Raw genomic sequence first — 23,909 nt, 5'->3', positions numbered from 1 at the left:
CCGCGGCCGGGGCGGGGCGGGGCGGAGCGCGCGCGGTGCGGGTGGACGTGCGGCTGCCGCGGCAGGACGCTCTGGTCCTGGAGGGAGTCAGGATCGGCCCGGAAGCCGACCCGGCGCCCCCGCTGGGCGGGCGCCTGCTACTGGTGAGCGCTGCCGAGCCTTCTGGCCGCCTCACCCAAAGCCCTCTCCCGCACCCTTGGAGACCCCTCTCTCAGATCCAGCCTTCATCCTGGACCAACTCAGATCCAGCTTTCATCCTGGACCTCTCCCCAGGCTGCCCAGGCCTCCAGCATTCAGGCTTCCGAAGCCGGAGATGCCCTCCCCGCCGAGCTCGTTCCCAAACCCTGGTCTTGCATCCTCTGTGCCCAGCCATGGCTCTCTCCTCCTCCTCACCCACACCCTCCTCTCATGGCTCCTTGCCACACAGATGGACATCGTGGATACCGAGCAGGAGGTGCCAGGAGAAGGCTGGATTGCTGTGGCATACGTGGGCAAGGAGCAGGCAGCCCAGTTCCACCAAGAGAATCAGGGCAGTGGCCCGCAGGCCTATCCCAAGGCCCTGGTCCAGCAGGTGCAGGGGATGTGTGGGGGGAGGGAGGCTGGTGGAAAGGGTCCCGAGGCATGTGCGAGATGTGGCTACCAGGTGGACCTCTGAGGAACTTCCAGGGAAACCCTGGGCCTGGGTAGGTCAGGGGACCCCAGTTTGGAGGAATCAGGTCAGTATGGTGTGGGAGCAGGGAAGTGAGGGGAGACCAGAGAGAGGTCGGGAAGCTCTTCCAGGCTCTGGAAGTATGGGATGGGGAGTTCCTGCTGGGGGCCGGTGAGGGAACTGCCCTGCTAGGACCAGGGAAGGCACAGAGCATCTGGAGAGAAGGCAGGAGGAATGAGAGTTGCTGCCCTTGACCTCAAGGAGTTTATAGCTAGTCTGTCCAGTTTAGAAGCAAAGAGAAGCTAGGGCTGCAGGTGGTGAGACAGGTGTACGGGCAGGATGTATGCTAGCTCCTGCCTTCTGTCCTGTAGATGCAGCGGGCCCTCTTCCTGGGAGCCTCTGCCCTGCTTCTCCTCATCCTGAACCACAACGTGGTCCGAGAGGTAAGCCTGAGCGGGCTGTGGGGGGGAGCAGGCCAGGGAGTGGGGGGCCAAGGCCTGCTGACCTCCCTGTCCCCCTGCAGCTGGACATATCCCAGCTTCTGCTCAGGCCGGTGATCGTCCTCCATTATTCTTCCAATGTCACCAAGCTGTTGGAGGCACTGCTACAGTGAGTTGGAATTTAGGCTCCAAAGAACTGAGCCTGGGAGCCTGGGTGCTTGAGGGCCCCAACTCTCCCACGGGCTCAGGGCTCTCTGGACCAGAGCCTTACCTGTTAGTCTTGAGGCTGTCTTCTATCAGGCTGAAAAATGGGTGAGGGGACAGAACAGAGGTGCTAGGGCCTGGAGCTGGGAGAGGTGGCTTTGTGGGCAGAGGTACTGGCGCCGGCAAGAAGGAAACTGGATTTCCTGGGCTTGCGGGCTTCCCTGGTCTGGCTGGTATAAAAACTGGAAAGGCCTGGAGGCCAAAGCAGAAGCCCTGCAGTGGTGACATTCTGGGTTATCCTTTTCCCGCAGAGCTTGGGTGGTGGGTCTGAGCCTTCCTTCCCAAGAATCCTTCCATCTGAATCCTCATGACATTCCTTCCCAGGAGGACTCAGGTCATGGCAGAGATCACCAGCGGAGAGTCCCTGTCAGCCAACATTGAGTGGAAGCTGACCCTGTGGACCACTTGTGGCCTCTCCAAGGATGGCTATGGAGGATGGCAGGACCTGGTGTGCCTGGGAGGCAGTCGTGCCCAGGAGCAGGTGGGTGCTAGGTGGATGCTAACAGGGCCTAGGGAAAGGAGGCTCAGGTGGGGCCACATACATGGCTGTGTCTTGTAGCCCTGGGCCTTTCCCCACCTTGGTGGCCAGGACAGCCTCTCCCACCCCACAGGAATGCTGTCAGTGTTCAGTGACATGGTGCAGGTGGGCATTCAGTGCAGCACCTGGCCCAGGGTCATATGCGGTCGGTGTTAGCTGCTTCCCAGTACCTTCAGAATAAAGTTCAGACTCCGTCTGAATTTCACAGCTGTCCTGATCACTCTCACTTGTCCTATTTTTTTTAGTCTTTTCCCTGCACTCCGGCCACTCTGTGTCATTTACTGCCCCCCAAACATGCCCTGGTCTCCTATGACTGGGGCTTGTCCACCCCTCATCTTTTCTCTGTCTCCACGCATCCCAGTCTGGCCAGAACCTTCATACGCATCCTGCCAGCCTCCTTTGGAAAGCTTCCCTCGTACCTTCAGGCTCTCTCTCCCTCCCGTACATCACGGCGGTGCTTTTTCAGGCCTTTTGTAGGCCTCTTGAGACAAACCATCCTGTATGTATTGGGAATATAACTTTGTCTCCTGATGGCCAGGACTGTCTCATTGTCTCTGGATCTTCAATGCTTGGCGTCAAGTGGGATCAAGGGGGCCCGAGGGTATTCTGTCCCCAGGCATTTCTTGAGTCTCTACTCCACACTGGCAGCCGTGTGCCAGTCTCCTGCGGGTGTCAGCCAATGTGGGCTGTGCAGGGCAGCTTCAAGTCAGGCTGCCTTGGATTCAAGTCCTGGCTCTGAAACCTTAGCTGAGTGACGTTAGGCCAAGTGTCCAGTCTCTTTAACCTATGTTCCTCATTTGTGAACAGGGACAGTACTTGGTATATGCCCCTTATAGGGGCCCACACAGACCTCTGGACAGGGCATTGGTGAGCACCCTGGAGGTGGGGATGTGCACAGTTTGTGGGTCAGCCTGGCTGGGGCAGAGGGTAAAGCTGAGCAGCCTTGGCCATACTGCTGGCCAGGGTCAGGGTAGGCCCATGCAAATACTAGGTGCCACGGCAGCCGAGGTATCCAAAGAGTGACTGGTGGGCATTGGACTCCATCCCTCTGGCCTCTGGAATCCAAGCTGCAGTACCCATATCTTCACTGATTTGGTGACAAGCCCCGATCCCGCCTTCCTGCCTCACGTGGGGCTCCCCAAGATGCACTGAGCTTGGCCAACCCTTCAGCCCACCCAGTGCTTGCTGGTTGCTCTCAAGCATGGAGCTCTAGAGAAGACTCTGCCCTGGAAGCTACACTATGATAGCCACACAGTCCTGCCACAGGTCACCCTGAGTCAGCATGGCATGGGGCACAAGGGCAGGACAGCTCCAGCCCTGGACTTATGGAGACCCAGTCTGGAGAGCAGATGGGCTAGAGATATGCTGTCACTCTGCTGGGGTGAGCACTGAGCTGATGGTGAGCACAGTGCCCTCCAAGGCACAGTGAAGGCATCTGAGCCCAGCCTAGGTCTTGGAGATGGCTTCCTGGAACAACTGCCACCACCAGACTGCAGCTGGAGGGGAGCAGGGGGAAGGATGGAGCAGGGACTTGGGGCTTACAGATTCCTCTTGGTAATAGCCCCCAGGGCGCCTCCACCCAAGCAAAAGCAGCATCTTGTGGCACTGACAGCACCCAGCCTCATCTAGGGTGCTGGCTTCTCTATCAAGTCATTTTTCAGCCTGTCCCCTATGGTACGGTACTTGAACTTCAGCACTGGTCAGGGAAGAATGTGATGGCAGAGAGCCACTCAGAACACAGAAAGCTTTGAAACAAGTGTGTTTATTAGTCGTGACACACCTGCAGGCTGTGAGTAGTATGCCTGTGGAGAAGTGTGTTGTTTTGCTCGGCTACGTCATTTCCTGAGCCAGCTATGTGGTGGTCAAGACCTAGCAGCCATAATGATTATGACGGGAGTGAAGTCAAGGTCAGTGTGCTTTCCCCAGTAACTCTGAGGCCCCCAAGTTTTAAAGCGTACTCAGTTGTATTTCCTTTCTAAATTCCTTCCACAAAGAAGGCACTGGGGCTACAGTGGTGACTGTCAGCCATGCTTCCTTCCTGTGGACAGGAGTTCACGGACCCCCGAGCGTGGCACCTGGGGGACACTTAAAGTAGGTGTGAGGAGTACTGGGAGGTTATGGGAGCGCATTCGCCTAGGCATGGTGGTCAGGGAAACTTCCAGAGCAGGGTGTGTCCAGAGGTATGAGCCAAGGAAAGGAAAGGAAGAAGAGAGTTCCCAAAACGGGGAACATTGTGAGGAAAGGCACAGATGTAGGAGGAGGTCAAGGGCATGGGATACTGAGAGGAGGGAGGCAGTGGGTGAAGGAAGTGGGGGACACTGTGGGGAAAGGTGCCAGGCAGGGAGCTGCGGGGCCAGGTGTGCAGGTGAGATCCCTCTGACTGTGGGTGGGACATGCTAGAAAGGGCATGTGAGACACCTAGAAGAGCTTTGGGGCTGGCTCCCTCTGAGACTGTGGTGAGTAGGTGATGGTGAGGCCTGAGGAAGCAGATAAGGATGAAGTGTGTTGGGGTTAGGGTGGGAGGGTGACTGGGTTCTGGGCTGGATGCTGGGTTGGGAAGTCTGTGAGGTTGCCAGATTGAAGCTCCCATGAGTACAAAACACCAGGTTTGTTGCTCAGGAAAAGTTGAACTGGGACAGATGTGGCTCTCCCTGGAAGATGTGACAAATCTCCTCCAGGGAGATGTGCAGGGTGAGCAGAGGTAGCCGGGACAGACCCTCAGGAGCACACAGGTGGGAGGTACAGACAGAGGCCTTCAGCACGCCTCACCTGCCTGGTCCTCGCATTCATGGGGTGGATGTTCCTGAGGGAAGAGTCAGGCAGCCCCAGAGTCCTTGACACCTGCTTCCCTTCCTAGAAGCCCCTGCAGCAACTGTGGAATGCCATCCTGCTGGTGGCCATGCTCTTGTGCACAGGCCTTGTGGTCCAGGCCCAGCGGCAGGCGTCGCGGCACAGTCAGCAGGAGCCCGGAGGCCAGGTGGGAGCCAGCCCGAGGAAGCCCCAGAGCCCCAGCTCTTGGGCCTGCAAGACTGTGCCTGTCCTCTCCCCACAGGTGGACCTGTTCAAGCGCCGTGTAGTTCGGAGACTGGCATCCCTCAAGACACGGCGCTGCCGTCTGAGCAGGGCAACCCAGGGCATCCCAGAGCCTGGCACTGAAACCTGTGCTGTGTGTCTGGACTACTTCTGCAACAAGCAGGTTAGTGCCTGGGCAGAGCCTAGCCATCAGTTGACCGTGATGTCTTCTGCCCTGCTTTCGAGACCTTGGAACCACCCCCACCAGGCCCTTCTTCTCCCAGCCCCCCCAGGGCTATAGAAAGCAGAATTTTGAGGCACTGAGGTGGCCACGAGGTTTCAGTTCCCTGGCTCAGCTGAGGGGCACGGGACCAGGCCCCTGTCCCTGTGAGCTGAGCTCCTCCTTCCCAACCTACAGTGGCTTCGGGTGCTGCCGTGTAAGCATGAGTTTCACCGAGACTGTGTGGACCCCTGGCTCATGCTCCAGCAGACCTGCCCGCTGTGCAAATTCAACGTTCTGGGTGAGCACCAAGCCAGGAGCCCGGGGCTAACTCCACCTGTTCCTCACCTGATATCTCCTCCCTGTTCTTTTTCCTCCTTCCCTGCAGGGAACCGCTACTCTGACGATTAGCTGCCCCAGCTGAACTCTGCACATGGGGATGACCCCTCTCGCCTGTACCCAGCCCTTAGCCTGGGCTCCCAGGACAGGACAGCAGGATGGACAGGACAGCAAGCCCTATGAGAGAAAGGAAGGATGAGGGCACCACCATGTCCACACTGGACAGGAGGGACTCACAGCTTCAGGCTGAAGATGCAGGGCCAGGACCTGCCTGTCAAAGAAGAGTGGTTGCTTTGGGGCCCTTCTCTGCAATCCTGGGATATCTGTGTCTGCCCTCCTCAGGCAGCTCCCAGGTCACTGGGGAAAGAGAATGTGGGGCCAGTGCAGCTGTCCCGAGGGTTCTGGGAGCTCTCTGTATCCAGTCAGAGCATCACCTGGGGGCTGAGGCTACAGTGGCCAGGTTTTGTGCTTATTTATTGTGGGGGTGGACTGAGGGAAGAGCTGCCTGGCCTTGGAGTAATTTTTCAGGACATGTCTTGGGCAAGGCTGTGATGTTAAACCCAGAGGCCCCTCTACTGCTCGTGCTCCCGGTCCTTGAGCACTGGGAGTCATGGGTCCCACTGCCTGTCCAGCTGGGTTCCCGTATCAGGCCTGGCTGGGACCAGAGGCCTTAGAAACCATCCAGTCCTGTACTTCTTGGTTGGGGCTATGTGTTGCTGACTGAGATACTTGAAGCCACAGGATAAATATGGTGCGTCTTCCAGGGGCATCCACTTTTTTTTTAAGAGTTGGGGTAGGGAAGGTTTAATAGCTAAATAAACATGGATATATTTTAACATAAGATGTAAAAATGTATGTGGATACTTTAAAATTAAAAAATCACCTTGGGTTCTACTGCCTCTGATGGGTAGAATTCCAAGATGGTCAAAGATGTCCCCTACTGCTCCCCCACCATGAACATGTCTTATATAATCTCTGGAACTGTGACTCTAAGGGATTTTACTCCCATGATGAAGTTATATGGAAGAGTTGACCTGAAGATAAAGTAGCCACATGGGTTTGACCTAACCATATGAGGCCGTTGAAAGCAGACTTTTCTACGGCTGGTGGAAGAAGAGGCATCAGAGATTTGAAGCAAGGAGGATGGCCTTTGGAGCTAGGAGAGGCCCCATCTGAAACCAGCCAGTCAGGAAATGAGGACTTCAGTCTTGCAGCCACAAGGATCAAGATTCTGCCAAAAACTAGAACAAGCTTGGAAATGGATTCTTCCCCAGAGTCATCAGAAAGGAATACAACCTGGTAGATGCCGTGGTTTCAACCTTCTAAGACCTTGCACTGAGAGCCTAGCCCACAGAGCCTGGACTTCTGACCTCCAGAACTGTAAGCTAACTGGTAAATGAACAATGAGTCAGTGATAGCCTGAGAGTGTTGCTTAGCTGTGGGAGGTCCTTCCCATGGATGTGGGCCCAGGCCCCTGCTGAGGGAGCCACCCAGAGAGCTTGTGTCCCCTGTGGGGGGTGCCCAGGGCATCCTAGCCTCCTTCAAAATACCAGGCCCTGCAGAAGCAGAAAGTTAGGCAGACCATGGCTGCGGTCGCTTAGCTGTACACATGGCCCTCTTGACTCTTTTCTGTTAGCTGAGGCACTCCACCTGATGGCCTCCTCACCAAAGGATAATGTCAGGCAGCTAGTTGTGCATACCCTGAGAAGTCCTCAGCAAGGTTTTAGAGCCTGTCTTTCACAGACAAGGGGCAGGCTGGTGGCTTCATGAGGAAAATTGGACTGGTGTGTGGCTGGTAGCATCAGTGACCAGTCACATGGTATCCCGGACTGGGTAGGCCCCAAGGAACAGGCCTGGTAAAGCCACGATTGGCCAGGATGTGCAGCTCTCAGGTTGGGGGAGGCCTTGCTCTTCAGTGGCCTCCTGGGACTCTAAGCTCCAGGATTTACAGAAACCCTTCCTGCCTCTCGCTATTTCCTAAGGTGAGGAGCTCCTCAGAGAAAGGAAGCCTGACATTCTTGGGTACCTATGTGCCAGGCCCAGGTTCACAGCCAGGTGTGGAAGGCAGAAGGCACGGCTGCCCTCTGCCTGCCTCTGTGAGCCCAGTGCCAGGACCCTACCTCTGACTCCTTGCTTGCCTCAGGCATCCTCACTGGGCCTTGCCCTGTACACCCCCACTTGACCCTCAGTAACTATTGATGCCAGTCACAGAATCCAGGTTTACCCCTTGGTCTTTGCTATGGGAATAGGAAAATTGCCTTTCCCTGGCCCAAGTCCTCAAAGCTTCTTTCTGGCCTTGGTGGACCCTCCTCCCCCACAGCCCATCAGGAGGGAGGCAGGAGCTCCCATTTACCGAGGGCCTGTAGTGCTGGCCTATTACCGTTTGGCTGGGGAGTTGGTGGTCCCTGCCTAAGACAAGGAAGGAAGGATTGACTATTTCCCTGGGACAGCCATGCTGTGAGGCCAAGATTGCTGTGGGCAGATGGCTGGGCTTTATTACAGTGAATGGGCTGCCAGCCACCTGCTATCCAGTGCCAGCCATGCTGCAGGCTACATGGGTCGCTCCTGGGGCTGGTGTATAGAGCTGGCATGGCCCCGGCCTGGTGACAGTCTCCTCCTTAGCCTGGCCAAGGCTTGGATGGGGTTCTGGGTGCAGGTGGCCGAGTGGGTCACATCCTCCAGCAAGGACTTGCTGGGCCAGCTGCAGGGCTGCCGAGGTGGAGATGCTTGGGACTGGCCTGGCAGGGTCCTGCCCACACTGCCCGTCCTGCTGCCAGGAGAGTGCCGCCTTCCCAGGGACCTGAGGGAGGACCAGATCCAAGATCCCCTGTGAGCCAGAGGGACCACTCCGCCCATCTGCCCCTCCCCTGGCAAAGCCACACTTACCCTGGGGATGCACTCTGGACCTGGACTGGGGGTGCTGCTCCCTGGGTTCCCCTGCTGGGAGGGGACCACAGCTGGTCCTGCGGAATCAGCTGTGAAGAAAGCCAAGCTAAGAAGGGCCCACCCCTCCCCACTGTACAGAGAAGGTGTTAAAACCAGGGATGAGGAGAGAGGGCCTAGACCCATACCCACAGTCCCTTCCACTAAGGAGCAGGGCTTAAGAAGCCTTCCAGGGCCTATCCTTGGCTGCAAACCCTCAGGCAGCCAGTGTGAGAAGGTTGTTTTCTGACAAGGCTTTTGGTTGCACTTGAAATAATATGAAGGGCTCTGGGGGGATTTGGAGCTAGAAGTCACTGGATCCATTAACATTCTCACACCTTGAAATGTGAAAGATGTTTCACGAAAGTATACCCTAAAGCCGCAGGCAATGAGGTGGGCTTTCAACAAGTTCCCAGGGCAGAGTCTAAAGACCTCTGCTGGATAAGGGCTTCTTCCAAGTCCCCAAGGACCTCCCTCCCCAAGGGCCCACCTTGAGGCTTCCCTGCTGGGCCACCTCCCGGATTTTGGACAGCATTGACTGGAGCCGCTCATTCTCCTCCTGCAGGACCCGGATGCGGATGTCGTTGGCCTGTACTTGCCTCTCCATGTCATCTGTGACATTGCCGGAATCTGTGGGGACATGCTATCTGGAACCCCACCCTGCTAGGTCTGCCTTTTGTGCCCAATGGGACAGGACCTCAGAGGGCAAGTCTACCAGCTTGGATGGGTACCCAACAGGCACAGGGGCTGGGCAGTGCACCAGGCCTCCCACCTCATCTTCCTTCTCCTAAGGCCTTGTTCCCCCTTCTCTATCCCCCACCTGCTGGGAAGGTAACCACAGCATCATAAAATTTGTGGTTCCTAGGTAACCACAGCATCATAAAATTTGAGAGCTGGATGGTTCCTAGAGCTCACAGAAGACTTAGCAAATAAGCAAGGGACTGAGTCTTTCCCAAGGCCACCTGTTTTGATGGGCTAGAAAGGTAAAAATGAGCTGGTCAAGGTTACACAACCAGCCCGTGGGTGGTAGTTACAGGAAGGATGCTCATTCCCACTGCTTTGGCAATGGATGCTTCCTTCCAGTTCTATGAACCCAGGTGAGTAGCTGTCCCTTCTGGTTCTCAGTTTCCTGGTTTGTAAAAAGGGGCTGCTACCTGCATCACAGGATGGTTGAGACGGGGACAGAAGGGCCTAGCACTAGTGCTCAGGACTGATGATTCATTACAAGCAGTGAAGATGCAGCAGATTCTCCAGACAGCTCTGTAGATGGCTTCACCCCAGAGCATTAGAGGGCTAGATGAACTGGGAGAACTCAGGTCATTTACCATCCAATCCTGTGCCGAGAAAGGTACCTAGCACTCCTGTGCCATGGGTCCTGGACACCAGACAGATGGGGATTGTGTCCTTGGAACTGGCTCCACCGTGTGGCTTGGGGAGATGCCAGGAAGGGAAGTTGAGCAATGGGTGGCATGTGCCATGGTGAAGAGTATGGGCTACAGAGCCGGCCAAATCTGTCTGGATTCAGCTGTTGTGACTGGAGGCAGTCATGGCACCCCTGAGCTTCCATATCTTTGTCTACACAGAGAGTGGATCATGTGTGAAGTGCTTGGTGTCTTGGCAGCTCCGCTGGACTGTACCACTGGCTGCCCCCTCTACCACCCTTACTGCAGGTTGGAGAATTCAGGTCCTCGTGTCTTGCCACATGAACCCTCAGCTGCATGCCCCAGCCCCTGGTGTGCCCTTGGCACTCTCCTGGGTCCCTACTTTTGATCTGAGCCTTGATGGGGCCATGCAGGTCCGGGAAGGCCACCAGCAGCTGTTCCCGCTCCCTCAGCTCCACCAGCTCCCGCTCCAGCTCTAAGATGGTCAGCCGCAGGTCTGTCGTCGCCTGCTCCAGACCTTGCTTCTCCTGCTGCAGGCTCTGTAGCAGCTCCTGGGGCAGAGGGAGGCTCAGGCCTGGGTCCTGAGCCACATGGTGGCTCCTATCTCCCTTGGAGACACGATCCCCACCCCCCAGACACAGGACAGGCCAACAGGTACTCAGCTGGCTAGAGGCTTCTCTGGTGAAAAGGAAGACCCCATCCTCACCTGCTGGGCCTGGAGCTGGCACTGCCCTTGCTCCTTCTCGCTCTGCAGGCTCCGCAGCTGCTCTTCCACAAGGCCCCGCTGGGCCTCAGCCTCATCCAGGCTGCCCCGCAGCTCCTCACGCTCCTGGTCCAAGCTGTCCAGCTGCTGCAGCAGGGCTCGCTGCTTGGCCTGCAGGGACTAAATAGGAATGGATGGGTAGGGAGGCCCACAGGGCTTGGCCTGGCTGTGTGGAATTAAAGAAGCTAAGTATCTACTACCCCCCAGCAGCTCTCCCAGGGTGTGTGACTGTGTGTGGAGCAGCATGGGGGGAAGGGGCAGAGGGAGGTCAGCAGCATACAGGTGCACACCCACCTGCTCAAGGTAGGCCTCCCAGCTTGAAGACCCCACCCCCTTGGAATGCCATTGGCTGACTCTGTGGGTCTCACTCCTACTTCTTTCCAGTCACATATAGACTCCACTTAGAGAGGAATTCTGGAAACTAGGATTTTCTTCTTCTTAGGTCTCCAGTGTTACAACAGCCTGTGTCATTCAAACCCACACTTCTTGATACCCACTGAGGGTAAAGCAAGAACCACCAATGAGCTAGTCTGTTCTAGACAGCTGGCTCCACCTCTCGCTAGCTGTGCAGCCTTGGGCAACTTTCCTGAACCTCACTGAGCCTCAGTTTCCTCGTATGTAAAATGGGGATGATGAGTATCTTACTCTTCTGTTGTGGCAGTAAGAATGAGAGGGCTACTCAGTGCCTAAGTCACAGCAGACACCTGATACAGTGTCTGGACTATTTGCAGGCACTAACAGCTCCCACCTGGGGTAGGTTTTCCCTATCCTGGACCCATGCCTGACCCTGAGGACACACAACACAACTAGGCTCCTGGCACCCTGTCAAGTTTTTGAGGGTAAGTCCAGTCAGAACAGACTCCAGACCTGCTCCCTTCACTGGGTGGCAGGTCACCTGCTCCCCATAGCCACATCTCTGGGGACTCCTGTGACGTCCCATTACCCAGAGCATGGCGACACCTGGACTCTTTGCCCTCTCTGTTCCCCTGGCTGATGAACTAATCACCAGTCACTGGCATCTAGCCCAAAGGCCACCTCATTCTGGAAGCCATTCTGGACTCCTACAGCAGATGTGGCTGTCCCTCCCTGGACCCTGCAGCACTCTCCCTGCCCCTTAACCATCCAGCAGAGAGGTGTGGCACATTTGCTCATCCTTGCCTATGAGGACCTCTTCCAGAGTGAGGCCTCATCAGGCAGTATCTGTCCCTGGGTCGCTGTCCCCCAGTGCCTGGCTCAGGCAGACTCTGTTAAGTCACCCTAAAACCCAGAGGTGTGATGGAGAGCAAGTGCCCAACAGAGATGACTCCATGACCCTCTGCCAGTGGAGCCCTCTCTCCCTGCAACCCATGCAGGGCCCCCAGCCTCACCTCCTGGTGGAGGACCATGCTGTCGACACGGGCCTTCTCCTTGTCCAGTTCTGTGCTGGCCCAGCAGATCTGCTGACTGGCCCCTTCCAGCCGCCCCGCCAGCAGCTGCACCTGCTCCTCCAGCTGCTGCACCTGCCTCTCAGCCGCCGCCCTGCGCTCACCTTCCTCCTGCAGCTGCTGAGTCTTTGCCTCTGCATGATTGAGTGGGCATGGGAGGGACAGGATAGGGAAGTCTGGGGTATGAGTCCCTGCACTACCTCTGACCCAGGATGGGACCCGAGGCAGGGGGTCATATCATGTCTCCAGGCTTTAGTGTCTTCAGTCACAAAATGGGCTCTGGACCCCGCTTGAGGCAAGTTTGAAAAGTAGGTTCTTTCTGGGTAGGAGGTGGCACCCTAGCTCAGTCATCACCCAACATTGTGGTCAATCAGGCCCACCCATCTGAGGTTCCCTTTCTCTTTGCTCTGGAAGCTCAGGGGATAGAGATGGAGGATGCTCACCAGTTGCACTACCAGCCTGAGATGTGGCCTGGGACCTATGACAGTGCTCCTTACCCACAGCCTGTGTGGACTCCTGCTGCTGCTTCAGCTCCCTCTCCAAGGTGGCCACTTTCACCTTTAGGTCACTTGTTTCTATGGCAACCAATAGAGAGGCCTTTCAGAGGGTCTCTTAGGCCTGGCTGGTGGCCTTCATGCCCACTATGCCCTGCAGAGAGCTGCCCCCGTGCAGAGGGGCCACCTGGGGTTGTGGGAGGAGATCTGGGGAGCTGCTGGCGGCCTAGGCCCTTGTCCACCCTGCTTCTCCCCATCTAGCTGCCATGTGTCTATACCCATCTGGGCCTGAGTGTCCTCCATGGAGGTCACAGTGAGGCTCAGAAAGGGTAGTAACCTACCCAGATCCTCAGGCCTTACATCAGTAAGCACTGGCCAACTTCCAGTGCCAGAAGCTGTCTCTCTAACAGCTTTTGCCAAAACCAGAGAGGCTGCTCTGCTCAGCTAAAGGTAATCAGGGGCATTAACTCCCCAGAAATAACCCTCAATGACTGACAGAGGAAGAGTAAATACCTCAGTTCTCTCTCCTACTGACAGGACAGGTCAAACGTCCTACAGTTGCTCACAGCATCACCACTGGGTGACCACACCCTTCTTTGCTGCCTTTCTGTCCCTGCCTCTTGCCCACTCCCCAACCTAGGTTTCTTCCACACAAACTATTTGTACCCCAAACCCTGTGTCAGGAGTGCCTGTGTGCCAGGTGTCCAGCTGCTGGGTACAGACCTGCAAGCAGTTGCTGCTTGTCACGCTCCCACTCGGTCAGCCGCTGCTTGGCCTCCTCCTCCTGCCGCTGTAGCGCCCCCTGCTCCTGCTGCAGTGCCTGCTCCAGCTTGTGCACCTGCTTCTTCAGCCCATCCTTCTGCCCCTCAGCCTCCTCCAGCTGGGCCCTAAGGGGCCCCACAAGCTGCACGAGGGCCACCACATGCTTACTCAGGCGTGTCAAGTCTTTGCTCTGCTCTGCTGCCCAGCGGCCCACAGTGGCAGCTGGCAGCGGCCTGAGCCCCATGCTGTCCTGCACCAGCTGTTGGAACTGGCCTAAGGATGAGGGCAAGTTCTGGCTCTGACACAGGCCAATGACCACCTTGCCCACCTCCCACAGGCTGCCCTGGATGCTGGTGCAGGCATCACAGGGCACCAGGGCTGTCTCAATGGTCTGGGAGTGGACACTCTTGGTGTTCTTGGAGGTGGTGACAGAACACCGCAGGGAGACTCTGACAGGGATGCTCTCTTGTGCTTGGCAGGTCTGAGACAAGTCTGGCATTGGGGAGGGGGACTTGATGAACTTGGCAGTCACACATTCAGGGCTCCTGGCTGGCTTGCCCTTGGCTGTGGGCTTGGAGGTGGGGATCTGTCCTTGGTTTGCCTTTTTCTATGTTCAGAAAAAGAAAAGGGAAAGTAGGTAAGGGAGATGGGCCCCTGGGAAGTGACCAGTTCCCTGGGGATGTTCTATGACAGTCTTGCCAGACGCTCAGACCCTTAGATGTTATCTGACACCAACATGAGCAAGAGAAGTTTGGTACTCAACTTACCAAGCCCAGGCCTCCTCTCTACTGCCTCCACCCTTGATATGCATGGTATTGGGAGGGTAATGGTGACAGTAACAGCTGCTGGTTACTGGGCTCTTGCTTAGTGGACTCGCCTGCTCTCATGTCACTGTGACCACTCAGTTTAGTTTCTTCCCTGTCATGGTGACAGTGGTCCTTCATGGGACAATTCATAACAAATGGGGCTCACGTAACCTCCACTGTACAGATGAACAAACTGATGTTCAGAGTAGCCAGAATTTTTTTTTCCAAAGTCCCACAGGGTGGCAGAGCCAGAGAGCCCAGGCATGACCGCCAAGGCCTGTGTTTTTAACTGCTATACTGTGCAGGCCTTGATGTGGGGGGCAGTGGGGAGCCAGTGAAGGATGTGGTGCATGCAATGGTACCCTAGGAAGCTGGGGCAGGGTGTGAGGGTGACCACAGGTGGGGGAGGGAAGGTGGGGTGACCTACCTGGGGGCCCGCTTGCTGGTAGAGCATGCCCAGCCTCAACAGGTTGTTCCAGAAGCGCCGCACCGTGAGCCCCACAGACATGCAGGGCCCTGCAGCCGGGGCAGGAGGCATCATCTGCTTCGAACCAAGGTTCTCCAAGTAGTTTGTGCAGCTCTGAAGCAACAGCAGAAGCCTACAGGGAGAGATGCTAGTGTTGCTGGGGCCAGGCTGATGTGCCATCACACCACACAACTGGCAGCTCTGGCTCTGGGGAACTGGCCCAGGCATCAGGGACTTGAAAGACTCAGATATGCTCTGTAGGGCCAGCTTCAAATCTAGCCCAGGGTTTCTTCCTCCAGAAAGCCCTCTTTGGCTACAAAATTGACTTGGGAGCCTCTTCTGGGCCTCCTGGGTAGCAGCAATTCTGCCTGGCTGTTTCCCACTGAATCAGGGAGCTCTGGGAGGCCAGGTGGCCTTAGTTGTATCCTGAGACCCTAAAAGTTCTGGATGAGCAGCTAGCTGCCTTACATTAAGTGGCCTAGAGCCCTCGCTTTACAGATGACAGAGCTGAGACCCTGAAAGGGAAAGAGCCTGCCCATAGTCACATAGTGTGCAAGGGAGTATATGCAGTCTCCCACTTCTAGCCAGGGACTTCTGCAGGGTGTCAATGTGACAATGGAGCTAAGGTTAAGGCAGCTAGGTCTCTGTCCTAACCTCCAAGTTCAAAATTGGGGTCAGACACTAATTTTAAAGAAAAGCAGTATTAGATAAGTTTGCATTACATGGAAACCAAGTTATTTTAAAGGAAGAGGCACTGTGTTTACAACACACACCAGGAAGATGAGTGACCTTATCTTGTTGCAGGTGCAGGGGGTCATCCCAAAGCTGCTGGGGCTTGGGCAGAGAGGGCCTGGAGGAGGAGATGCCAACTGCCTCCAGACCCTCCTCTTTCTGACCAAGGTGCCCTCCTCTGTGAATAGGACAGTGGCGCTTGCCACAGTGCCAAGCAGCACTACCCAGTGGAAAGTATCTGAAAAGAGGACAGAGCTTCTTAGCCTTGACCAACCTGCCTGATCAGACAGACCAACCTTGTGGTGGGAGACTACTGTGCTGTCTGCATCCTTAGCTGTGATCCCTGCCATGAACTGAGCACCTCTGAGTGCTATATCACGTAGTGGAGGCCGCAGTCTTGTCTTCCAAGCTTCCCAGACTGGTCTGGGTGTCAGACCCAGCAGCCTCTGCCAGGAGGCTACAGCTAACTCAGCCAGAGGTGGTCAGAGAGCCAGGCAGGGCAGGGGGCATGTCAGCAATATGTTCATAGAGAAGGGGGTGGGTAGATGGGCCTTGTTGGTTGAGTGTGGCTTGGTCAGACCAGGAAGGAGCAGGCAGGGCATTCCTAGCTGAGGGAGAGCACAATGCAGAGCCGTGGAGGGAGGGAGGGAGGAAGGTGTGCTCTGTGCCCACACACATTCATCCCCTCTGAGGTTCCAATGGTGTTTTGTTTCGTTTTATTTTCTTGAATCAGAGTCTCACTCTGTTGCCCAGGCTAAGTGCAGTGGCATGTTCATGGCCACTGCAGCCTTGACCTGCTGGTCTCAGGCAATGCCTCCTTCTGCCTGAGTCTTCCAAGTAGCTAGAACCACAGGTGTGTGCCATTATGCCTGGCTAATTTTTTTATTTATTGTGGAGAATAGGTCTCACCAGGTTGCTGAGGCTGGTCTCAAACCCTGGGCTCAAGTAATCCTCTTGCCTCAGCCTCCCAAAGTGCTAGGATTATAGATGTGAGCCACCACACCCGGCCCAATGATGCTTTTGTGCGGAGGACTCCTCTAGGCCTGAGTGGTAACCCTGGCTTCTCTGTAGGGACCCCCAGGTAGGGTCCCTCTCATGTCTCTGCTGCCTGTCTGGCCCCCATGACTTTATTAGCATGTGAGGTTTTGAGCACCAAGAGCCTCGATGGTAGTCTCCAAGAAGTGGAAACTGACAGCCATATTCTTAATGACAGCATGGAAATGGGGCTGCAGGGGAACCCATGAGCCTCTTCCCAGCAGGGCCAGGATTTGGAAAAACATATCCCGTGTCTGGCCTTGTGACATTTAGAGGGAACAGCACAGCCCACAGGACGCCAGGAAAAAGAGCCCAGGTTGGAAACTCTGAGCAGCAGCTATGGTGTCCCCAACACACAGAAACCCCAGGAGGCAGATGGGAGCACCTGAGAGGCAGTGTTCAGAGCTGTGGTGCTGCAGAGTCTGACGGGGCAGCCAGCAACTTCCTGAGGAGACAGGATAGGATAGCCTAGCACAGAAAAGCATAGCACACCACACAACACAACAAAAGGTGATATCACTTTGAGAGTCCTAAGCTGAGCTGGCCCCCAACAGATACTCAGTCAATGGTAGCTGTTGTTACCAATGTCATCACCACCTCTGGAGGAGATTTCTATAGCTGCAACTGGCTTAAGGGACAGGTGCCACCATCCCAAGATGACCAAGTTGGGTCAAGGCCCTCACCTGTCAATGACCAGCTCCAGCAGCACAGCATGGGACATCTGTGTGAACTCGGGGTCACCCGGTACATGGTCATAGTACTCCAGCAGGGCTACCATGTCAAGGTCACAGGCCACACGGTCAGGGAATTTCCAGGAGGGAAAGTGCACAGGCCCAGCACGAGAGAATACGTCTACTATGGCGCCCTGCAGGTCGGTGAGGTCCTTGCGCAGGCTGTCCATGCAGGCCTGGCTGCCCAGCAAGTGTGCCATCCTCACAGCTCCTGGGGTGGGCAGAGAAGAGCCCTAATAGCTAGAGCCCTGTGGCTGCTGCTGGAGGAACCTCCCTAAGAACCTAATCTGCCTAGTGGGTCCTAGGGCCAAATTCCACCCCAGACCCCAGGGAGAAGTCTGTTTCCCAGCCCCGGATATCAAGACCTTTTGGGACCTGGTCCTGGGCAGCTCACCAGCCTCCCTTTCACACACCCTATTCCCACCACCCACACTGCCAAGTCCATCACCACAAGTCCCTCCTGAGAGCCCGTGTGCGCCAGGCCCCTGCTAAAGACTAGGAGGACACAGCTATAAACAAGAATGTACCCCCCATCCTTCCAGAGCAAACCATCGAACAGGGGCACAGACAACAGAAAGAAAGTTATTAGTTATTGCTACAGTGTGCCGGGGAGTGATGGGTCACACCATGCTGTTGTCATCTCCTTCCTAGACCATTGCAGCAGGTTCCAACTGGGCCACAGGTCTGCGTTTTCCAATCTGATCAACTCCAGCTCCAGAAATGTGGGCCAAACTCTATGTGACCACATCACACCAGGCAACAAGGCCTTGGGACTCCCTGTGGCCTGTGAGAGAAAGGCCACCTCTGGTCACATCCTTAACCCCTTCTTCTCCAGCATCCCTGCCCCCACCCCATAGTCTCCACTCCTGCCACCATCAGCTATGAGCAGCAGTTTATGTACACCAGGCACTTGTTTTGGGCTTCTGTCCCCTTTGTCTGAATCATGCCTCCCTGTTCAATTCCCATCACCTGGATAACTCCCCTCATCATTCAGGGTGCCTGAATATCACTTCCTCCAAGAAGGCGTGCCTGAGCACCCTTCCAGTCTGGGTTAGGTAATTCCTCTGAGCTTCCCCCAAGCCAGTTCTGATTGCTCTCTACTGGAACGGCCTCCTCTGCAGACCACCTTAGTCACTTGTGGTAACCCTGATGTGGCCAGCTGGGGGCCTGGCCCACTGTAGATGCTCACTGGCAAATGAATGACTGAGTGAGTGAATGGAAAAAAGACAAAGAATCACACAGAAAATGTAAAATGCACTGACTTTTGGGGAGAAATACATCCTAAAGTGTAAGAGGAAAACATGAAAACTTGTATTGAGACTTATTATAATCACTCTGGTGACAGGGAGTCCATTACATCTTTTTATATTTTTTAAACAGTTTTTTGTTTAACTGATGCTTGTTAGATGTACATAGTTTTGGCATACATGTGATAATATAATACATTCATATAATTTGTAAAGATCAAACCAGTGCACCTGAGAGACCCATCACCTTAAATCTCTGTCTTTTCTTTATGTTGGAAACATTCAAATTATTCTCTTCTAGCTATTTTGAAGCATATAATAGATTATTGTAAACAACCGTCATCCTACGGATCTAGCCAACACTAGGCGTTTGGGAGTTGGGCAGCTGTGAAGATGCTGCACTCTGGCCCCTCCCCACCTGCCTACAGGGGTCCCTATCCCTGTGGATTCTCAGTAGCCGGGAAGCACTTCATTGCATCACAGTCCCTCCCTGAAATGCAGGGGCTGCATGGGCAGTATTTAGGCTATGACAGCTTCTGTCCTAGCAAGACCCAGCCTGGCTGGGAAATCCCTTTTCTCTCAAACCTACCCTTCCCACCAACCTCTCTTACCTCAGAAAATGGCACTCTATGAGCACTGTAGCTGGGCCCAAGCCTGGGCACCTCCCCGAATTCTTCTTTCTCCTTCCCCCATGTCCCAGTACCAAGTGCTGATCCCAGCACTTCTGTTGACTGCTCCTGACCCCACCGTCTCCCCAGACCTCTGCCACAGCCTCCCTGAAGGGTCACTAGCTTCCCTTCTGCCCAGACTACCTCATCCACCCTGTGCACAGCAACCAGAATGACTGTTTTAAAAGGCATCCCGCTGGGAGCATTGGCGCACCTCTGTAATCCCAGCACTTTGGAAGGGAGAGGCAGAGGATTGCTTGAGTCCAGGGGTTTAAGACCAGCCTGGGCAACATGGCGAGACCTCATATCTACAATATATCAAAAAATTAGCCAGAAGTGGTGGCACACATCTGTAATTCCAGCTATTTGGAAGGCTGAAGTGGAAGGATTGCCTGAGTACAGCAGGTTGAGGTTGCGGTAGCCATGAACCTGCCACTGCACTCCAGTCTGAGCGACAGAGTGAGACTCCAACTCAATAAACAAACAAAAAATTAAAAGGTATCCTACCCCATGCTCAGTGCCTTATGTCTTCCTACAGCACTAAAGACTGGAACACTTCCTCTGGTTCCAGCCGCATGTAGTCTGCCCCTGCTTCATCATCTCCCTACCCAGAATATGCCCCCCTCCCCACACTTCCTCCAGATAAGACATCTCTCTCGGGTCTCTACCAAATTGTCCTCCCCTCAGGAAATCTCCCCAGGTCCCCAGGCCAGGTGAGGTCCCCCATTCCCCATTCCCAGAGCATCATGTTATTTTTCTTCCCAGCACACACTACCACTGGATGGAATCATTATTTGTGGTTTGCAGCCCATCTCCTTGTGAGCTCATGGCATGACCTGGCCCCCTGGGCCAAGAGAACTAAGAGCCAGCCTGTGCCCACAGGTGCTAGGAAGTGCAGAGGTGCCCAGAGGTGGTTTGTTAGAGTTGACCTGGACTCTCTGGCCCCCCAGAGGACTGGGCCCTCCCCTTACCAACACACAGGTGCCTGCCTGTGGAGCTGGAGCAACTGAGTGTGTCCAGCTCTTGGACAAGCTGGTGGACTCCGGGGCTCCTGGTCAGAGACTCATTCAGGTGCCTGGCATTCTGTCTCCAGTGCAGGCCTCGAGCAGCTCCTCAGGCCCTGGGAATGGATGAAGGCAAGAATGAGTGAATGTACAGTCAGGCAGCACTTCCTGGGGTTGGGGGGGTAGGGTGAAGGCTATCCGGGAAGAAGAGAAGGGTGTTCCAGGCTGAAGGAGGGGGGTGAGGGGAAGAGCAGGGCGGATGTCTGCCTTGAGCTTGAGCAGAGGGCGTGTTTCAGTAGTGCTAGCTCTGTCTAAAGAGCCTACTGTGTACCGTTCCCCCAAATCTGCCTCCTCAACACAGAAGAGGAAACGAAGGCTCTGAAAAGTCAGAGGGTTAGCCTAAGGTCACTCAGGGATCTGGGATTCTGAGTCCAACATCTTTGCTCTGTCCTCAGGCCATACTGCAGCTAGAGCAGCAGTGTTCTAACAAAAATATAATGCAAGTTACATGTGGGATTTTAGATTTTCTACCAGCCAGTGGTAAGAAATGCTACTTAAAAACATGACACCTTGTAAGCTGAGAACACTGTAGAAGGAGAAAGGCCATTCTCATCTTCCCCTATCCTTCTTCCCTGAAACAGGCCACTAGGAAGCTCACTCTCTGACCTTCTCCATCCCTTCTGCCCTGAAGACCCTCATGTGACAAGTGTGCTGCCCTATAACCATTTGGGAAGGAATATCACACAGGGATGCCAAGAAGAATCTGACCAAACAGGCCTTGCTAAATTCCTCCTCCCCACACCCATGTATTGCCATTAGATCATACTCTTTTGTCCTCTAATCATATTTCTATGTGATTGTCCACAAAAATACAAAATCTCCCCATTTCTTTGGGTCTTCTTGTCTGTCAGGGAAAACTTTTATTAAATAAATTTGTGCACTTTTCTTTGATCAATCTATCTGTTATCATAGGGCCTCAGCCATGAACCTTGTGATGGGTGAAGAAAATATGCTGCTTTTTCTCCTCTACATATAAAAATAATTTTTTTAAAAATCCAGGTAAATTAATTTTTTTTTTTTGAGACAGGGTCTCACTTTGTTGCCCAGGCTGCAGTACAGTGGCACAATCATAGCTCACTGCAGCCTCAAATTCCTGTGGGCTCAAATGATCCTCCAGCCTCAGCTTCCTGAGTAGCTGGGACAATAGGCATGTGGCACCAGGTAAATTATATTTAATGCATTGTACCCAGAACATTATCATTTCAACATGGTATCAATATAAAATTATTAAGCAGATTTTTTTTTTCTTCTTCTTTTTTTTTGAGTTGGAGTCTCATTCTGTTACCCAGACTGGAGTGCAGTGGCCGCTCCCGGCCACCGCAGCCTCGACCTGCTGGGCTCCAGCGATCCTTCCGCCTCAGCCTTCCAAGTAGCTGGAATTACAGGCACGCACTACCACACCTGGCTGGTTTTTTTTTTTTTTTTGATTTATTGTAGAGATGAGGTCTCGCTGCCCAGGCGGGTCTCGAACTCGCGGGCTCAGGCAATCCACTCACCTCAGCCTCCCAAAGGCGCGGGATTACAGGCTGAGCCACCAAGCCCAGCTAAGCAGATTTTTAAAAACTTTTTTTGGTATTAAGTCTCAAAATCCAATGTCTATTTGACACTTAAAGCACATCTCCATTTGTATCAGGCACCATTTCAAATGCTTGAAAGACACATGGGCTGGTCGCTGCTATATTGGACAGTACAAGTGTAGAGGCTCAGTTGCTGTGCGTGCATTCTGTAAACAGGGACTGAGTATCTACTATGTGTCAGGCACTGTATTAAGACTAGGGACAGGCTGGGTGCATTGGCTCACGCCCTAATTCTAGCACTTTGGGAGGCCAAGGTGGGACGAAGGCTTGAGCCCAGGAGTTTGAGATCAGACCAGGCAATAAAGCAAGACCTTGTCTCTACAAAAAAATCAAAAAGTTAGCCAGACATGGTGGTGTGTACCTGTAGTCCCAACTACTCAGGAGGTTGAGGCAGGAGGATGGCCTGAGCCCAGGAGGTTGAGGCTGCAATGAGCCTTGATCACGCCACTGCACTCCAACCTGGGTGACAGTGAGACCCTCAACTCAAAAAAAAAAAAAGACTAAAAGACTAGGGACAGATCAGGGTACACCGAGCCCTGTCCTACAGGAACCACCACCTACGTCTGAGGGTCTCTTCAAGGGGTAAGCTTGGGTATGGGGTGTGTTGGCTCCACACACAGGATGGGAAGCAATGTGTGTCCACCCTATGACACTTACATACACAAACACACACGCATTCCACATATAGGTTGCCTTAGCAACTGCCTCAACTGAGATATTGTTGCCTAAGAGGTTTTAAGTCCCCGAAGAGGGAAGGAGAAACAAAGGGGAAAACCAGATCGAGACATTCTGGGTTTCCTTCCTGGAATAGGCATGAAGGACATAAATCAAGCAAGAAGCCCCACCCTGGGAGGAAGAGTATTCAGGTGGCAGGCACCTGGAATTCACTAGCTTGATTGTGAAGTTACTAAGAAACGTTGATCTGTTAACCTTCAAAACTCTACAGCTGCCACCTGGATATTAACTCCTATTAGATTGTGGTTCAGGTAAGTAGCAGTGAATGCCAAAGTATCAAGAATATCCAAGGTCACCTATGTCGTTTCCTCTGAAAACTGAGATTATACAGATATAAAAGCACGGTTTGAGAAGCACTTAGGTGTGTGTCAAGTGAAGGAGCATTTGACATCGGTTTTCTCTGTAATTCCTGGGTCTTGAGTAGAACCCTCAGCCTGAAGCTGCCAGCCCTGCACTGCATTTGTGACCACACGAGTGACAACACTAATTGAGCCAATACTTTCTTTAGGTAGGAGCAGCTGTTAACTGCCTCGCTTCAGTTCCCTGGGGCTCAAGGTAAACCTCTGACTCCCAGAGAAGGGCAGGAACCTTTCCTCCACTCTTGTTCAACATCCAAGCCCCTTCAAGTGCTCTGAGAACTAGTACTCTAAAGATCATGCCTACCTCCCAGCCAGTGTGTCCCTGAGATACAAAGTCTCCACCATAACACACTCTGAAAACTCTAGAGCCATCTATATGGCAGTTGTCAGTCTCTAACCTGAAAGTGTTCGTTGTCTGGATCCTGGGGGACACTGAAGGGATCAAGTGAAGACAAAGAAATAACTAACTGCATTATAGAGGAGTAATACTGTCTGAGTTTGGATTGCCACTCCACCAACTCCAAACTTCATTGTCATCTGTAAACAGGTTACTATAAATAATAAATAAGCCGGGCTCGGTGGCTCAGCCTGTAATACGGCGCCTTGGGAGGCTGAGGTGAGTGGATTGCTCGAGCCCACGGGTTCAAGACCCGCCTGGGCAGGCGAGACCTCATCTCTACAATAAATCCAAAAATCAGCCGGGCGTGGTAGCGCATGCCTATAATTCTGGCTACTCGGAAGGCTGAGGCGGAAGGATCGCCGGAGCCCAGCAGGTCGAGGCTGCGGTGGCCGGGAGCGGCCACTGCACTCCAGTCTGGGCGACAGAGTGAGACTCCAACTCAAAAAAAAAAAAAAAAAAATTAACCAGGTGTGGTGGTGCATACCTGTAGTCCCAGTTACTCAGGAGGCTGATGAGGGAGATTTGCTTGAGCCCAGGAGTTCAAGGCTGCAGTGAGTTGTGAACATGCCAGTGTACTCCAACCCAGGTGACAAAGTAAAACTACAACTGGAAGGAAGGAAGGAAGGAAGGAAGGATTGATTCTTTAAATCCTTTGCCCACTCTTTACTTGGTTTATTTTTCTTTTTATTGTTGGGTTGTAAGTGTTCTTTATATAGTCTGGACAGGAGTCCCTTATCACATATATGATTTGCAAATACTTTATCCCTTCTATAGCTTGTCCTAACTTTTTTTTTTTTTGAGTTGGAGTCTCATTCCATCGCCCAGGCTGGAGTGCAGTGGCATGCTCACCGCCACCCCAGCGTCAACCTGCTGGGCTCAG

General features: G+C 54.0%; 2 protein-coding genes across 2 annotated transcripts; one reads left to right on the top strand and one right to left on the bottom strand.

Annotated features, from left to right (window-relative positions):
• Positions 1–6: 6 nt before the first annotated feature.
• RNF215 (ring finger protein 215) lies at positions 7–6,313 on the top strand. Its single transcript, XM_008056173.2, has 9 exons — positions 7–143; positions 428–571; positions 1,021–1,092; positions 1,173–1,258; positions 1,678–1,834; positions 4,749–4,868; positions 4,944–5,087; positions 5,322–5,424; positions 5,512–6,313. Exons 2-9 carry the CDS (start codon positions 428–430, stop codon positions 5,532–5,534), a joined length of 849 nt encoding a protein of 282 aa, XP_008054364.1. The 5' UTR covers positions 7–143; the 3' UTR covers positions 5,535–6,313.
• A 1,624-nt stretch (positions 6,314–7,937) lies between these two features.
• CCDC157 (coiled-coil domain containing 157) lies at positions 7,938–19,978 on the bottom strand. The gene is made up of 12 exons (XM_021711413.1): positions 19,866–19,978; positions 16,932–17,190; positions 14,443–14,614; positions 13,171–13,816; positions 12,451–12,528; positions 11,897–12,087; positions 10,473–10,649; positions 10,149–10,317; positions 9,539–9,654; positions 8,875–9,027; positions 8,349–8,437; positions 7,938–8,262 (listed from the first exon to the last, which is right to left on the bottom strand). The coding sequence occupies exons 2-12, from the start codon at positions 17,177–17,179 to the stop codon at positions 8,013–8,015; spliced, it is 2,289 nt and encodes a 762-aa protein (XP_021567088.1). The 5' UTR covers positions 17,180–17,190; positions 19,866–19,978; the 3' UTR covers positions 7,938–8,012.
• Between the last annotated feature and the right edge of the window lie 3,931 nt (positions 19,979–23,909).

The sequence above is a fragment of the Carlito syrichta genome, unplaced genomic scaffold (genome assembly GCF_000164805.1).
Source record: "Carlito syrichta isolate Samal-C Ts95f unplaced genomic scaffold, Tarsius_syrichta-2.0.1 Scaffold302276, whole genome shotgun sequence".
Taxonomy (NCBI): Eukaryota; Metazoa; Chordata; class Mammalia; order Primates; family Tarsiidae; genus Carlito; species Carlito syrichta.
Note: the sequence above shows the minus strand (reverse complement) of the source record. Positions and strands in the feature narration are given on the sequence as shown.

Excerpts from the sequence above, each read along its gene's own strand:
- RNF215 (XM_008056173.2), top strand. The coding sequence starts at position 428 with ATGGACATCGTGGATACCGAGCAGGAGGTGCCAGGAGAAGGCTGGATT. Across the intron at positions 1,093-1,172 it reads ACCACAACGTGGTCCGAGAG|CTGGACATATCCCAGCTTCT; the intron begins GTAAGCCTGAGC and ends GTCCCCCTGCAG. Across the intron at positions 5,088-5,321 it reads ACTACTTCTGCAACAAGCAG|TGGCTTCGGGTGCTGCCGTG; the intron begins GTTAGTGCCTGG and ends CCCAACCTACAG.
- CCDC157 (XM_021711413.1), bottom strand. The coding sequence starts at position 17,179 with ATGGCACACTTGCTGGGCAGCCAGGCCTGCATGGACAGCCTGCGCAAG. Across the intron at positions 9,655-10,148 it reads CATCAAGGCTCAGATCAAAA|CCATCTACAGAGCTGTCTGG; the intron begins GTAGGGACCCAG and ends TCTGGGGTGAAG. Across the intron at positions 8,438-8,874 it reads CCCAGCAGGGAAGCCTCAAG|CTGATTCCGCAGGACCAGCT; the intron begins GTGGGCCCTTGG and ends CTTTCTTCACAG.